General features: G+C 42.1%; 1 protein-coding gene across 7 annotated transcripts in view; it reads left to right on the top strand.

Moving 5' to 3' along the window:
• Positions 1–12820, top strand: part of ndel1a (nudE neurodevelopment protein 1-like 1a) — a 30301-nt gene extending 17481 nt beyond the window's left edge. For 3 of the 7 annotated variants that reach the window (XM_064923998.1, XM_064923997.1, XM_064923995.1), the window contains 8 exons: positions 2773–2926; positions 5373–5521; positions 6119–6255; positions 6478–6654; positions 6757–6845; positions 8102–8256; positions 8637–8777; positions 11286–12820. In XM_064923998.1, coding sequence (XP_064780070.1) covers positions 2773–2926; positions 5373–5521; positions 6119–6255; positions 6478–6654; positions 6757–6845; positions 8102–8256; positions 8637–8777; positions 11286–11379 — 1096 coding nt within the window. In that variant the 3' untranslated portion in view covers positions 11380–12820. The remainder of the gene's footprint in view (positions 1–2772; positions 2927–5372; positions 5522–6118; positions 6256–6477; positions 6655–6756; positions 6846–8101; positions 8257–8636; positions 8778–11285) is intronic. The other 4 variants (XM_064923996.1, XM_064924001.1, XM_064924000.1 and 1 more) reach the window with 4 other exon arrangements.
• Positions 12821–16441: the final 3621 nt, after the last annotated feature.

Here is a 16441-nt window from a genome sequence, read left to right as displayed (position 1 = left end):
GTGCTCTGAGCAACAGACAGTCTGTTTCCGTATGGAGAGGCCAGGGTGGACTAGTGACGAGATGTGTTATCAAACAATGAGGGGAAGTCAAAGGGTTCTTTGATTAGCTGGCTGAATACAAACAGTGTAGTTATTTCCTCCGTAAGGCAATCAAACAAGCAAAATGTCAGTAGAGAGACAACATGGAGTCGCAATTCAACGGCTCAGACACGAGACGTATGTGGCAGGGTCTACAGAAAATCACGGACTACAAAGGGAAACCAGCCACGTCGCGGGCACCGGCGTCTTGTTTCCTGGCAAGCTAAACACCTTCTTTGCCCACTTTGAGGATAACACAGTGCCCCTGACGTGGTCCTCTACCAAGGACTGTGGGCTCTCCGTGGCCGACATGAGTAAGACATCTAAGCGTGTTAACCCTCGCAAGGCTGCCGGCCCAGACGGCATCCCTAGCCGTGGCGGCAGAGCATGCGCAGACCAACTGGCTGGAGTGGTTACGGACATATTCAATCTCTCCCTATCCCAGTGTGCTATCCCCACATGCTTCAAGATGGTCACCATTGTTCCTGTACCCAAGAAAGCAAAGTTAACTAAATTAGTATCGCCCTGTAGCACTCACTTCTGTCATCATGAAGTGCTTTGAGAGACTAGTCAAGGATCATATCACCTCCACCTTACCGGCCACCCAAGACCCACTTCAATTTGCTTACCGCCCCAATAGATTCACAGACGATGCAGTTGCCATTGCACTGCACACTGCCCTATCCCATCTGGACAAGAGGAATACCTAATGTAAGAATGCTGTTCATTGACTATAGCTCAGCATTTAACACCATGGTACCCTCCATGCTCATCATTAGGCTCGGGGCCCTGGATCTGAACCCTGCCCTGTGCAACTGGGTCCTGGACTCCCTGACGGGCAGCCCCCAGGTGGTGAAGGTAGGAAACAACACCTCTACTTTGCTGATCCTCAACACAGGGGCCCCACAAGGGTGCTTGCTCAGCCCCCTCCTGCTCAGCCATGACTGCGTGGCCATGCACGACTCCAAGTCAATCATCAAGTTTGCAGACGGCACAACAGAAGTAGGCTTGATTACCAACAATGACGAGACAACCTACAGGGAGGAGGTGAGAGCCCTGAGAGAGTGGTGCCAGGAAAATAACCTCACTCAATGTCAACAAAACAAAGGAGCTGATCATGGACTTCAGGAAACAGCAGAGGGAGCACACCCCTATCCACATCGACGGCACTGCAGTGGAGAAAGTGGAAAGCTTCACTGACGATCTGAAATGGTCCACACACACACAGTTTGGTGAAGGTGAAGAAGGCGCAACAGCGCCTCTTCAAACTCAGGAGGCTGAAGAAATTTGTCTTGGCCCCTAAAACCCTCACAAACCTTTACAGATGCACAATTGAGAGCATCCTGTTGGGCTGTATCACTGTCTGGTACGGCAACTGCACCGTCCGCAACTGCAAGGGCTCTCCAGAGGGTGGTGTGGTCTGCCCAATGCATCACCGGGTGATTTGAAGCGTGTACAAATCGTCTGTCCTCGGTTGCGACACTCGCTATTAAGTTTCCATGGCCGAGCAACCACACACAAGCCTAAGATCACCATGCGCAATGCAAAGCGGCGACCTGAGTGGTGTAAAGGTTTCCGCCATTGGACTCTGGAGCAGGTCAAACACGTTCTCTGGCGTGATGAATCACACTTCACCATCTGGCAGTTCTACAGAAGAATCTGAGTTTGGCACATGCCAGGAGAACACTACCTGCCCCAATACATAGCGCCAACTGTAAAGTTTGGTAGTGGATGAATAATGGTCTGGGGTTGTTGTTTTGATGGTTTGGGCTAGGCCCCTTAGTTCCAGCGAAGGGAAATCTTAACACTACAGCATACAATAACATTCTAGACAATTCTGTTTTTCCAACTTTGTGGCAACAGTTTGGGGAAGGCCCTCTCCTGTTTCCGTATGACAATGCCCCCGTGCACAAAGCAAGGCCCATACAGAAATGGTTTGTCGAGTTCAGTGTGGAAGAACTTGACTAGCCTGCACAGAGCCCTGACCTTAATCCCGTCAAACACCTTTGGTATGAATTGGAATGCCGACTGCGAGCCAGGCCTTATTTCCCAACATCAGTGCCCAACCTCGATAATGCTCATGTGGCTGAATGGAAGAAAGTCCTTGCAGCAATGTTCCAACATCTAGTGGAAAGCCTTCCCAGAAGAGTGGAGTTTGTTATATAGGGGGATCAACTCTATATTAATGTCCATGATTTTGGAATGAGATGTTTGACGAGCAGGTGTCCACATACTTTTGGTCATGAATTTCACATCGTTTTTGATTAACTGCTTGTTTTGTCACAAACTGAAATTAGGTGAACTATTAGAATTTTTGGAAATGGCAGAGCGATTTCTTCATATTGCACTTTTTTAAAGCAGTGTAACAGTACAACTCCTGTGTGGGTTTTGTTAAGCAGTGTAACATGATCTGCACTTTCAATTTCCACCGTTTTAAATTGCCTTAAAACATTTGTGTATGTTTAAGCACCGACGCAATGAGGGTTTTGTATGTTTTTAGATGAATAAAGAAGATCAAGGATAATATACCATTCATCACATTAGGTTGCAACACAATTGTGTGCTTTTTATTTATAACTCTTAGATACACTCTTGGGTCCTTCTAATTTCCAAGTAAATACCAATGGACTGTAAAATAACAATGGTGTAATGGTTTACTAACCATGTCTTCTTCGGTGGTGTCTGCCCTGTCAGTTGCCAGGAGGCTCAGGAGGAGCTGCTGGAGTTTCAGGAGGGCAGCAGAGAGCTGGAGGCAGAGCTGGAAACCCAGCTGGGGCAGGCTGAGCACCGCATGAGAGACCTGCACTCTGAGAACAGCAGGCTCAAGAACGAGGTGGACTCACTCAAGGTACCAAGATGAACACAATGAATGCACTTAAAGGACTGAATTCATTTTTTTCTGTGCTTGGAATGTGACATTTACAAATCTGAAACCCTGTGAATTTGAGTTCCTGTGAATTTGAATATTACAACCATGAGTTGGTAAGAGAATTTTTACGAGGCGCCTTTAGCGTTCATGCTGAAAAAGTATGCTGCTCTTCTTTTGACAACTTATGAAAAACTCCATATCCTTGACATAATAAATTATTGATGACCATTTGAAGTTTGTATCATCATGGCTTGTCCTTTAGTGCTGTCCAGAGACGAGGCAAGTTGTTATAGCATGTATCTGTGTATCCCAGCGTACATGATATTAAGGAAAATCAGGCATGGTCAACAGTAAAGTAGGGGGTTCTTAGTCCGAAATTAATGTGTAATTTAATGTGTAAACGAGAAATCTCTTTCATATCAGTCAGACAGACAAGGAACTCTTTCCCATTTTTGCTCTGATCACTACTATGGGAAACAGCCTATCAACAATATCATATTTAGAGTTAGCAATGTGGCTAATGTGTTTTGAGTTCCCACTTCCTCAGTTGGTAAATTATGTAGCACATTGCCTGGACTAATATGCACAAAAAGCATGCTGGCAAATTAATAAAAATAAAAAATCGGATTATTCTGGATCCTATTATGATATGTTGCACATCAAAATATCCATCATGCATTCTCTAAACATGTTAGATGAAATAGACATTTTTTTCCTGAACATGTTAGATGACTTTCATGTCTTGGCACTTGCAAAAGTCAGTCTAGAGCCCTCCTGCTTAGCTACCTTGCTGCAAAGTATAGCGATTTGATATCTTATTCACTTAATGAGGGAATTATTTTATTAGACTTTTTGGTTGTAGGCTAATGTTGTAACACATCAGGGGAGCTACTAGATGTGTAGACTTTTGTTCCAGCCCCACTCGCCAGATTCTACAAATCAACTGCTCAAAGGGACCTTGTTAAGTGGACTCAGTTGTGCTGGATCAAAAGCCTGCACACCCAGCTCTCCAGATGGAGAGGTGACCACGTGTTTTATACAGTAACAGTGCTGATATATATTTGACTTTAAGGCACAGCGGTATCATTATGGAAGCCAACATTCTGAACACTTAGACTTTTGTGATCTAGCTTATGAATTAGCCTATTGGGGTAGCCTAAACAAATACAGATGGGAAAGCCCTTGCTTTAGCCATCTATAGCCTACCTGCTTTAACTATGCTACTACATCTGTTAGGCTACAGCAGAATAATCATTGCTAAATTAGCACACCTGCCTGAAAATATGAGTCATGTTGGTTGGTGAAAGAGTCAGCCCTAAAAATACAACTTTTTGCAAACATGGGCTCATTTCTGGAGAAGAATATTAGCAATTCAACTTCATGGAACCTGCAGATACCCTGTGTTTATCTCTGCCGTTTGTGCATTTTCATCATTCTGATTGGTCAAGTCAATTTTGGGGGAGTATCTGAAAAAATGTCATGCTATTCGAATAGTGAAATCATTTCAATTGCCAATCCCTAATTCTCATACATAATGCATCAGCATGTTAATTCGCGCTCCATAATTAGCTCTAGGATGAGCGTGGCTCTGCGTCCATGTTCACATTACGACTCCTGCGTGCGAGTCAGTGAATCACAGCACCGGTGATGGTGAGATACGAACGTGTTAAGAATGTCATCTGTTCTGCTTTTATCCGACTGTATGATGGTTATTCCAGGCAGTTAAAAAATGTTTCTTGCTTTCATGCCTTTGTTTATGGGAAAATACCACAGCAACTAGTTCTCATTCTGACGCCAGAGTAAAGAATCTTAGAGATGCATTCATGTTGTGCAGTATGCGCTACATTTAGACTGTCTGTGACACCTTGTTTAACGCCTTGTAATGACGTACTATTTACTTGACATAGGCTAGAATGTGTTTTGATGTAGTCAGTGTTGTATGCACATGTAGTTCATATAAAACGGCATTTCAGGACAAAGCAGGGCTTGTCTGGTCGAGGTTAGAGGTTAATTGATTCAGACGTGATGTATCCAGAAGATATAGGTCAGACAGGCAGGCAGGCAGACCCAGTCCCATCTATTGAGCTGGTCACCAGAGAGATGGAGGAGACATGGGTCACATCATCATCCCATAGCCTGAGAACGCTGGAGCACATCGGAGTGCTCTGAAAAATAGATGACAGAATGTAGGTTAACTCGGCGGTTTCCTCCTTGGGTGTGTGTGACTGTGTAGTGTTTGGAAAATATTTTAGTAAGTAAAACACCATTGGAAGCTTTAACGTCCTTTACCAACACCCCCCCAACCCAGAGGGGTTGGGTTGAATGCGGAAGAGACATTTCAATTGAATGCTTTCAGTTGTACAACTGACTAGGTATCCCTCTTTCTTTTCTCTTCTCTCTCCTAATCTCTCCATCCCCCTTGCAGGAGAAACTGGAGCAGCAGTATGCCCAAAGCTACAAGCAGATCAACATGCTGGAGGGTGACCTGGGTCAGACCCGGGGCATCAAGGAGCAGCTCCACAAATACGTCCGGGAGCTGGAGCAGTCCAACGACGACCTGGAAAGAGCCAAGAGGTCTGCAAAGAGACCAGACCACTACACAGTATTTAACAGACACATACTGGATACACCATTAGAAGATGAGCTGTAGGAGTCATACTTTGATATTTACTGTGTACTTCAGGGTCATGTTCGAGGAAAAGGGCAATATCTAACAGTAGTACTAATCTAACAATATAAGCAAAGGTAGTCCATCCTCTGACCATCTTTCAGAAAACAAACCCATACATTAAAACCCCATGCAGAGAGGTGCTGATCAATGATGGAGGATGAGGTGCTTGTTGTGTGTTTCCTAGTTAATTGCCCACTGTGCTCTTCATTGGGAGTGATCAGACAGATGGCAAATATCCATTCCAATTAAAACACTTGCCCAATTGGGTCTGATTGCTGTAAATTGAATTGAATTGGATTCAGGTCAGCACTGTCACACATCGATGTAGATTACTTGGAGGAATCGGGACATTTGTTTGTCACTAAATGTTCATTTTAGAGTAAAAATTATGAGCTGACTCACACCTAACATTTTTGGTAGAGTTGCTGACTAACAAAGAGTAAACTGTATAAAAGAAAGTCACACAAATTAAATGTATTCTCCTTTATTTCCTTCTGCAGGGCTACAATTGTGTCCCTGGAGGATTTTGAGCAGCGTCTGAACCAGGCCATCGAGAGGAATGCCTTCCTGGAGAGTGAGCTTGATGAGAAAGAGTCCCTCCTGGTCTCAGTACAGAGATTAAAAGATGAGGCCAGAGGTGCTTATTGATCCATTTTTACTCAAACCCCTGCCTGCATTCACTCATTAGAAAATTAGCTGTTATCTGTGAAATTATTAGAACCCATGTTCTCACAGCATTGCTTACAGCTGCAAATTATTGTTGAGAGAGACTATATCAGCATTATCCTCAATTTGAATGTCTGGTCTCAATATGGTCTATTTTTGAGTTAAATATTATGTCTGTCTGCTTGTCTGTCAGACCTACGACAAGAGCTCGCTGTCCGAGAGCGAAATACGGACTTGACCAGGATGTCAGCACCCTCCTCACCCACCCAGGAGGACAACGACAAGATGGATTCCTCTGTCCAGGCATCACTGTCTCTCCCAGCCACGCCGCTCACCAATAGTCTGGACAACGCCTTCGCCAACCCAACAGGTACGCTTTTGCTCTGACCCCAACACCTTAATATGTTGCCTAACCTTTTTTTATGTGCAGATTACTGTATGTATTTATCTTTTTGTATTTATTTCCCCCCAGAGTTGTCAAACGGCCTTGGTAACTCACTAACTCCCTCTGCCAGAATATCAGCACTCAACATCGTAGGTGACCTGCTTCGGAAAGTAGGGGTGAGACACAAATTTTTTCCATTTGTACACATCACTATTCACCGTATGCCCTGGTACCCTAAGACTATTGGTGTTTCTCATTATGCATACTACCGTGCACCACACTTTCATGCTCTAAGTGCATTCTCCGAGGATGTTCTCTTGAGTACGTTCTTGTGAGGACTAGTGTGGAGAACGCATAAAACATTATATTTGAGAAGCACTCGCACTCCCCCTACTGTATTACCTCACGCTGTATCTCCCCATTCACTGAACCTTCTTCCAGCCAGGACAATGGCAACAATGGAGACAAAACAAGAAATAGACAAAGCAAACATTTTACTTCATAATTATCAGCTAGATACGTGAATCGTTGTAATCTAGCTAGCTAGCCAGCTAAACAGGAAAATATTACTTAAAACTAATGTTATGCAAAGTACAGTAGATGTCAATTCTTTGTGGGTAGCTAGCTAGCTAACAATTCTTCGTGCCTAGCCAGTTAGCCTTACTATGACTTACTATGGACTTACCCATTCACTGAACCTTCCTTCTTCGAACCAAGACAATGGCAGAGACGAAACAATATATACACAAAGCAAACATTTTACTTTATAACTGTCAGCCAGTTATATGTGAATTGTAATAATGTAGCTCACCAGATAGTATAAGTGGCAAAAATGACCTAAAACAAATATTATCCAAGGTAGATGTAAATTCTTTGTGGGTAGCTAGCTAACAATTCTTTGTGGCTATCTGTTTAGCTTAACAGTAGTAGCTAGCCAGTTAGCTCAATTAACTTACTATGGGCTTGTGACATTCGCACTCTATAGTGGGATTTTCGGCAGGTAACCATGCCAAAATTAACGTAGCATGTATTTGTTAACGTATCAATATAAAAATGTTGTAGTCAAGCAAAATATGAGGTGTGAATAGGCAACATTTTCATTCTGAAGTCAGTGTATTTTCTCTCACTTCAGCTCAAATAATGGCCGCTATTGATTGTGAAAATTTGCGTAATTTCTTATGTGGTTGCATCATATTTATTTTCATACTTTCCTTTGAAGATTGCATCGATGCATGCTTTAAAATAGAGAAGTGCCCTCCATGTTCCATTTTGCATACTTTGATTTGGACTCATACTCCGACCCTCCCGTGCTCCAATTTGCATGCTCAGAGCCCAGTAGTATGCATTTTGAGAAACACCCCTTATACCATATTGTCATCTCGTTAATAGTGGAAGGCCTCTTATCTTTCTGCATTCTCTATGTCCGTCTCAGGCTCTGGAGTCTAAGCTGGCAGCCTGCAGGAACTTTGCCAAGGACCAGAAAGCCAGAAAGTCTTATGCCATCACGGAAAACGGGAACGTGATCAATGGCAACACAGCCAAGTTCTCCCATACCCTCCACATGACGTCGTCGTACTACGACAAAACGTAAGTTGAAGCCCGTTCCACTTCACCCTCAGTGAGCCACACATTACTCATTGGTGATGAACAGGAAATGAAAGCTTCGATTTTCTGAGAAAGAAACTTGGCAAAGGACAACAATGTTTCATAATGTCAAATTGTCTTTATTTGGATTTAGGCCTAATGCATTTGTCATTTTTATGATGATTGTTTGCTGTGTTAAGCAGTCAGTCACTCCTAAGACCGTTTTGTTTCAGTTAGATTTCTTAACGTTGATACATTTGACTATAGAAATGTGTATTTGAAATGCTTGTTTAGTGTTGGGAGTCTATGGAGGTGTGTTGATTATGATTTTGAGGAGTTATGGATGTCGATGAGGCCTCTCAGACCCTTGTGTTTTTCCCCAGCAGGAGAGAGAGGGTCATATTCCCTGCATTACTTCTGGGTAATGGTCTTCCTCCGATGCTGATGATGTGTGGGGAAGTTAGTCAGTCACCTGCATGCTGTTTGATTAACAAGCCTCCCTCCCTTTCCCATCTAGTGCTGAGGTAGACTCCCTCACCGTGGGGCTAGATAACTGCTTTGGGTAGTGGTACATTCATTCCCCTGCTTTCTTAACACTATGCTGATACATCCACATGTGATTAATATGCCTGTCTGTTTGCTGGTGTGAGTTGGTATCTTTCAATATATTGTCATTCAATTTGGATCAATCATCATATTGGGGGAGATTCTCAGAGGTGTGTTTAATGACCCAGGAGAAAGCATGTAGTGCAATGGAAGGGTTGGTTATGGTACAGTACTTCGATTTTGTGCTCACATTGTCAATTAACTACAAACTACTGCATGTGAACAAGGCACCACAGTTTTGCAGCTGATTCTAAAGTGCAAAGTCAAGTCATCTTTCACTGTTCTTATGTAGCCGGTGCTGTCCTTCTGTTGTTCCTTGTTGAGGTTGTATTTCAAGGTATACATACTACTAGATGTCCCATATAGAAGTGGTGTGACTATTTGGCAAGGTTGTAGTGTCAATGCGTTGTTTCTGCTGTGTGAGGAACTATTGATATGAGGCTGGCTGAGCAAGACATGGTTACAAGGCACAGTTTGGGTTTCACCGCAGGGAGGAGTGGATTATAAATCTCTCTTTACAAGAGAGCACACACTGCCACCACTGTGCCTTACTATTCAGAGACATAGCTTGTTAATAGGACACGAGTTTGAAGTGGAGTGTATATACTACAAAATAACAGTAGCTTAGAATTTACTTTATTTGCCATGGTCCTAACCATACTGAACAAAAATATGAATGCAACATGCAAAAATGTCAATGATTTTACTTAGTTACAGTTAATATAAGGAAATCAGTCAATTGAAATAAATTAATTAGGCCCTAATCTATGGATTTCACTGACTGGGCAGCGGCGCAGCCAGGTGGGCCAGGCCAAGCTAATCAGAATGAGTTTTTCCCCACAAAAGGGCTTTATTACAGACTGAAATACTCCATAGTTTCATAAACTGTCCAGGTGGCTGGTCTCAAAAAATCTTGCAGGTGAAGAATCTGGATGTGCTGGTCCTGGGCTGGCGTGATTACATGTGGTTGAGAGGCCTGTTGGCCATACTGCCAAATTCTCTAAAATTATGTTGGAGTCCGGTTTTGGTAAAGAAATTAACATTGGTGGACATTCCTGCAGTCAGCATGCCAATTGCACACTCCCTCAACTTGAGACATCTGACATTTGTGTTACAAAATTGCACATTTTATAGTGACCTTTTATTGTCCCCAGCACAAGGTGCACCTGTAGTGCTGTTTAATCAGCTTCTTGATATGCCACACCTGTCAGGTGGATGGATTATCTTGGTAAAGGAGAAATGCTCACTAACAGGAATATAAACACATTTGTGCACAACATTGGAGAGAAATAAGCTTTTTGTGCTTATGGAACATTTCTGCAATCTTTTATTTGAGTTTATGAAACATGGGACCAACACTTTATATGTTGCGTTTATATTTTTGTTTGGTGTAAGTTGAACAAACTCCTAGGTATTTTACATTTGTGCAGGGAGGGGCAAACTGGCTGAGAGGACTTTTAGAGCCTTTGAAGTCAGCGATCTTCCAATCACATACTTTATAAACGATTTGGCACAGTCTAAACATAACAGAATCTAAAAATACATCAAGTTTCATTTTTGTCTGCACGTGTCCGAAGCCCTGTGTGTGCTGCCTAGCAGTGTGACCGTGCCAGGGCCAACTGATAGTAGGATAATGAGGACAGAGTGAGGTAACCTGCTGGGGCTCAGGTCACTGGTTCAACCCTGTGCTGGCACTGGGATCCATCGACCATTGGTCACTGGTTCAACCCTGCGCTGTCACTGGGATCCATCGACCACTGGTCACTGGTTCAACCCTGCACTGGCACTGGGATCCATCGACCATTGGTCACTGGTTCAACCCTGCACTGGCACTGGGATCCATCGACCACTGGTCACTGGTTCAACCCTGCACTGGCACTGGGATCCATCGACCACTGGTCACTGGTTCAACCCTGCACTGGCACTGGGATCCATCGACCATTGGTCACTGGTTCAACCCTGCGCTGTCACTGGGATCCATCAACCACTGGTCACTGGTTCAACCCTGCACTGGCACAGGGATCCATTGACCACTGGAAAGTGTGCCTGCTTGTGGAGTGACAGTTTGCCTTAATTAAAATGGCCCCATTGTCTGGCAGTCTAGTAGAGCTGTAGGCACCAGGGTACCACTGTAAAGTGAGACTCCAGTTTATCTACTCCACCAATAGGGCTACATTTTATTTGTAGTCTTACATCTAACACTCCCCCATTAGAATGAATTTGCTTAGGCCTAGTCCAGTAATACAACTCACATTATTTAAAATGCCGTGTAATACCTAGCTAATTATAAGGCAGATTTGATGTGTTCTATGGTTTTACCACCTTATAATATGAATCCAGCAAGGTTAATTTTGTAAGGACCAGCAAGTGAGATGCTGCCTAACCCTCAGTCGACCAGACTAATCCATGTTGTTTTGTGTTTACAGCAGGGCGGTGAACGGCCTGGACCCTGGCACTCTGACAGCCATCACAGCACCCCCTGCTCCCTCCCTCCCTGGCCTCCTGCCTCTCATCATGTGACAGTGACAGACACCACACCCCAATTTAATCCCCCCCCACACACACACACACACACACCCTGCCAATGGACAAGGCTATATCCTTAAACAGAAAGCATTGTGATGACTTCAAACAAGAGAAGGCACATGAAAATGGCTAGCACTATTAAACACTTTTGACATTACTGTAATACTGGCCCCTCTTTGCAGCCACTGCATATTCACAGGCTGTCTGTGTAATTCTGGCCCTTTAGTGCTTGTGCTTTGGTCCTACTGTAAATGTGGCTCACATTTTATATGTACTTGCTAATTGTTTACTGCTTGTACATATAGCCCACTCTACACAGACACCCAAAGAGGTGCATCCAAAGAGACGGTATCTATGTAGGATCCTATCCTCTCTGCAGTAATTTTTCAAATCTTTAGTTTAGACAGAAAAAACACATTATGCAATTGAAAGTGTGATACAGTGAGGGTTTCCAATATACATGTTACCGTAATTTTATTTAACTGTTACGATTTATCAGAGATGGTGTAGCAAGTGAAAGAATATAGATTAGCCAGAGTCTACAGAAGAAGTTAGATGTCTGGATTACTGTAACACATTCATCTAGCAGCATTGCCTCAGACAATGCATAGGCCCTCTCTCCTCTAACTCTCCACACCTTATTTGATATTTCTTAGAAATGGAAACTAGGGTTAATGGATTGGCAGCTGGCACACATGTGTAATGTGTTTAATAGCCTAGAACGGTCCTTCACCAGGTGGACCTGTTCCTAACAAGCTGACTTATTGTCCATCACTAAAGGTGGTTAAAATCTCTTGTGTCGACCTCCTATGCCTTTCTGACCTTGAGTTTAACTCAGTATCCATCTGAAGAATTTAATGTTAGTTTTGTTTTTATTTATGTAATGTGTTCAAATTAAAATGCATTGGTTTAGACCTGTTCAAAAGGGATGGTGAAGGAAAATCCTCTGTCTTCGTGTTGAGTGTTCTGGGCTACTTAGTCTCAGCTCAGTTTAACCGTATGACAACGTGCACGGTATTGGTCATATTGATCATTCTTTATAGATGTCCACTTGAGTGGTGCTGTCATGGTGTTTTAGACCACTTTTGCCAGTATTCAATTTTTGGATTTGAACTCCAAGTCTTTCATTTTTGGTGTTTGAATTTTCACTGGTATCTTATTGTATTTAAAATATCACACAACCCTGTGTTAGAAACTTATATTGTAAGTTAAGAGCACTTTCTCCAGTGCAAATATTTTCCTTGTATTTTCACATTATTCTATCAGTTTTATTCAAGTGCAATATTGCCTGTTTGTATGTTTTGTTAATTTATTTCATTCATTTTATGGCATGATGTGTTCAAATATATAGGATGTGATTATACATCAATTAGTCATATCATGATGTAGGATACGTTGTCTTAAAATGTTGAGAAAATAAATACATATAAAGCCATTCTTCTTATTGTTTTTAACTTAAAGTAGTCCACAATGCAAATTTAGCAATTCAACTCTAGCCTCATGCCATGAGCTAATACAGGTTGTGTATTGGTGTTCTCCTTGGATCTAGTTGAGGGCAGCAATGAATGGGATTGGTTAAATTTAGGCGAGTCATCCTAATTAGTTAAGGTTTCAGTAGTGATTTGGTTAAATTTAGGCAATAATTGTGAAATTAAACAGCTGGATTCGAAACAGAGAATTTATCAACCTATGTTATGCTCTCTGCACCCAGTAGGCTACAATGTTGGATGTAATTAAATAGTGTTCATTAGTCGTGGCTAGACGGGATCAAGCTTTTGTCAAATTAACGTCAGATTTGTTTCGTAGCGAGTTACATGGAACCCAAACTGGCTGCACGCTTGCCCCATCATGCATAAATGTATTTTGTCCCCCCACACCAAACGCGATCACGACGCGCAGGTTAAAATATCAAAAACTGAACCAATTATATTAATTTGGGGACAGTTTGAAAAGCATTACACATTTATGGCAATTTAGCTAGCTAGCTTGCACGTGCAAGCTAATTTGTCCTATTTAGCTAGCTTGCTGTTGCTAGCTAATTTGTCCTGGGATATAAACATTAAGTTGTTATTTTACCAGAAATGCACAAGGTCCTATACTCCACCAATTAATCCACACACAAAACGGTCAACCTAATCATTTCTAGTCATATCTCCTCCTTCCAGGCTTTTTCTTCTCTTGACTTTATATTGCGATTGGCAACTTTCATAAATTAGGTGCCTTACCGCCATTGACCTAGTTCATCTTTCAGTCACCCACGTAGGTATAACCAATGAGGAGATGGCACGTGGGTACCTGCTTCTATAAACCAATAAGGAGATGGGAGAGGCAGGATTGCAGCACGATCTGCGTCAGAAATAGAACTGACTTCTATTTTAGCCGTTGGCACGGTGAGCAGTGTGGCTGCAATAATTGAATAATATAGATTTCTGAATTTATTTTGTAATGCTCGTGCACGCGATGCGAGCGGTGTAGTCAGGGTATTAGTAGAACTTACGCGGCAGGTTGGGATAATTAGTTCAAGGTTAGGAAAAGGGTTATGGGTAGCTAAAATGCTTTTTTTTTTATATAAAAAAAATGTATACAAAAGCTGGATTCCTTCTAGCCATGACCAGGTAATATACTCACGTTAGCTACTCTGATTCATGGACAGTATATTCAGGTTGCATCTGGTTTATAAGGACCAACATCAGATGCGCACTTTCAGGGAGCAGCAAACGACATCACCACACCCAAAAAAACATGGCAGACATTGGATGAGTTTAAAATCAAAGAAAGTACAGTATGAAGATGGGCAGAAACTGCTTCTCCAATAGAAATCCCAGATCACGCTTGTAGGTGATGTCATGGTGATGTTGGCTAGCTAAGCTCATGTGCAGAAATAAGTCATAACTACACATGCCTACTTGTTAACAAAATTAAGGAAGTTTCCTTTAAAATTATTCATAATATTATCCTGCCAACCACTATATGAAGAGGTTTTTAAAAAACTAACTAATTGTAATGACCACCCAGAAACGGTGTTGCATCTTTTTTTGGCATTGTATTCATGTAAGGAAACTGTGGCAAGACCTCAGTAGATTTATAATTGAACACATTTATGAAGATTTTACACTTATGTGGAGATGTACTGCTTGGATTCATTACCTATGATAAAATTGTTTCAACTTATTTCTATGTAATTTCATTCTTTTGGCTAAATTTCATATTCACAAATGCAAATTTACAAACAGAACACCACATTTTCATACCTTGCAGAAAGAAAATTAACTATTTTAAGACAAATACTCTGCTAACAAAAAAGCTGTTACACTTAGAATTATATGTCCCTTAAGGTCCTTGTGTAATGTGATCTTGTACCCACTAGCCCAATTGTCCTTTGTATATTATTTATATATACTTGTGTTTCCCCCAAGTACTTTCTGTATTGATTTGTCAATAAAAAAATATATAATATATGCAGGCCGTCAAATCAAAGGCACTCCGATATGAAGTTGTTTTTGACTCAAATGAAAACGTGTCAGTTTGTCACTTTCACGAGTTTGGAGTAATAACATGTTCAACTACTTAAAGACATTATGTACATGTATGTGCGCAGTAGTAATTTGATATTAAACTGATGGCAGGCAGATTATGTAATAGTCATGGAAACACCGTATTCAGTTTATCATAATTGGCTTAGTCAAAATCGAAGTAAGCATACGCTGATTAAAACACCTGGTTTTCTGAGCAATATTTTGAAGTATTCGGACATGTAAACACCTCAATCAGCATTCCAGCTGTGTATTTGATCTGCTCATGTGCTAGAACCAGCCAAGCCAGCCTCCATCTTTGGTGCACCCGATACAATTGCAATCAGTTGTTGATTATATCAACTATCATCAGAAATCAAGCGATATGAATCAGACAGTAGGGCGCCGCCTGACCCACTATTTGGTCAGAATGTTCAAATCAACGTTTCATATCATGGTGTAGATGTACTGTAGATCGAATTGCACTCGATACATTTTCTTCCCTATTAGGGGTCATATTAGCGGGCTATCCCGGGGTTAGCGCGAGGGAATGTATTGTAATGAAACAGGAAGGGAGCAGGTCTCAAACCCTGCAAAAGCATGCTCAAGCGGCAGAGTCGATATCCGCGCTTATAAAGCCAGGGTCGTAACACTACTCCCTCCCAGTGTTGCCAACTCCTCAGTAAGGAAAGTAGCTATTGGCTGTCCTAAAAGTCGCTAAATGATGTCATCACCTAATTTGTATAATTTGCCATGTGCATGTAATTGTGATGGACGCTGTAGGAGAGGAATAACGTCGTGGGAGTGACAAAACGTGAGTTTAAAAAACACCCTACATATGTTTTGAACTACAAATGAGCAAGCTGCAGAGAGTGGCACACACAGCAAATAAAAACCAGATATGAGGCCATACTCCTTCAGCACTTGATGGACCCCATTGTCAGTCCCTATCCCCAGGAGTTTCTCTTTTTTAGGACAACACTTCTCGAGGAAAGCCACAACAGCACAGGCTATAGATTTGGCATCTCCCTCCAACTCAACAAGCCCCAGAAATGTTGATACAATTGTCTGCTTGGTATCACTAAAGTACCTTATCACAACCCCCAGGTACTTAGAAACACTTACATTGGTGGACTCATCGAGGAGGAGGCTGAAACGCTGGTCACCCACATCTGCAACCAACTTTTTCAGGAAGTATGGTGCTAGAACACCATTAATAATTTCTGTGCACTTTGTCCTGTGCATTTTGAAGTGGGTAGCAGCAGTGGAGTCTGAGAAAGCATCTCCAATGTGATCACATGCCAGCATGGAAGTGTTCAGCGATAGCTAAATACCATGGTGGCCTCAACCTTTTTTGCAGTCAATTTTTTAAACCATAAATGTCCGCTTGTTTTTGGTGGTACTGTTATAAGGCGTTGCCTTTTGAGTATGTTTTTGAGTTGTCATGTGTTTTTTTACATCACTAAGTTTGGCGTAGAAATCAGCCTTACAATACAGGCAGTATGCCCGTGTATCATCTCCAATAAACGGCTTCAACCAGCCTT

This window comes from Oncorhynchus masou, chromosome 18 (assembly GCF_036934945.1).
Source record: "Oncorhynchus masou masou isolate Uvic2021 chromosome 18, UVic_Omas_1.1, whole genome shotgun sequence".
Classification (NCBI taxonomy): Eukaryota; Metazoa; Chordata; class Actinopteri; order Salmoniformes; family Salmonidae; genus Oncorhynchus; species Oncorhynchus masou.
This window is presented reverse-complemented; position numbering and strand designations above follow the sequence as displayed.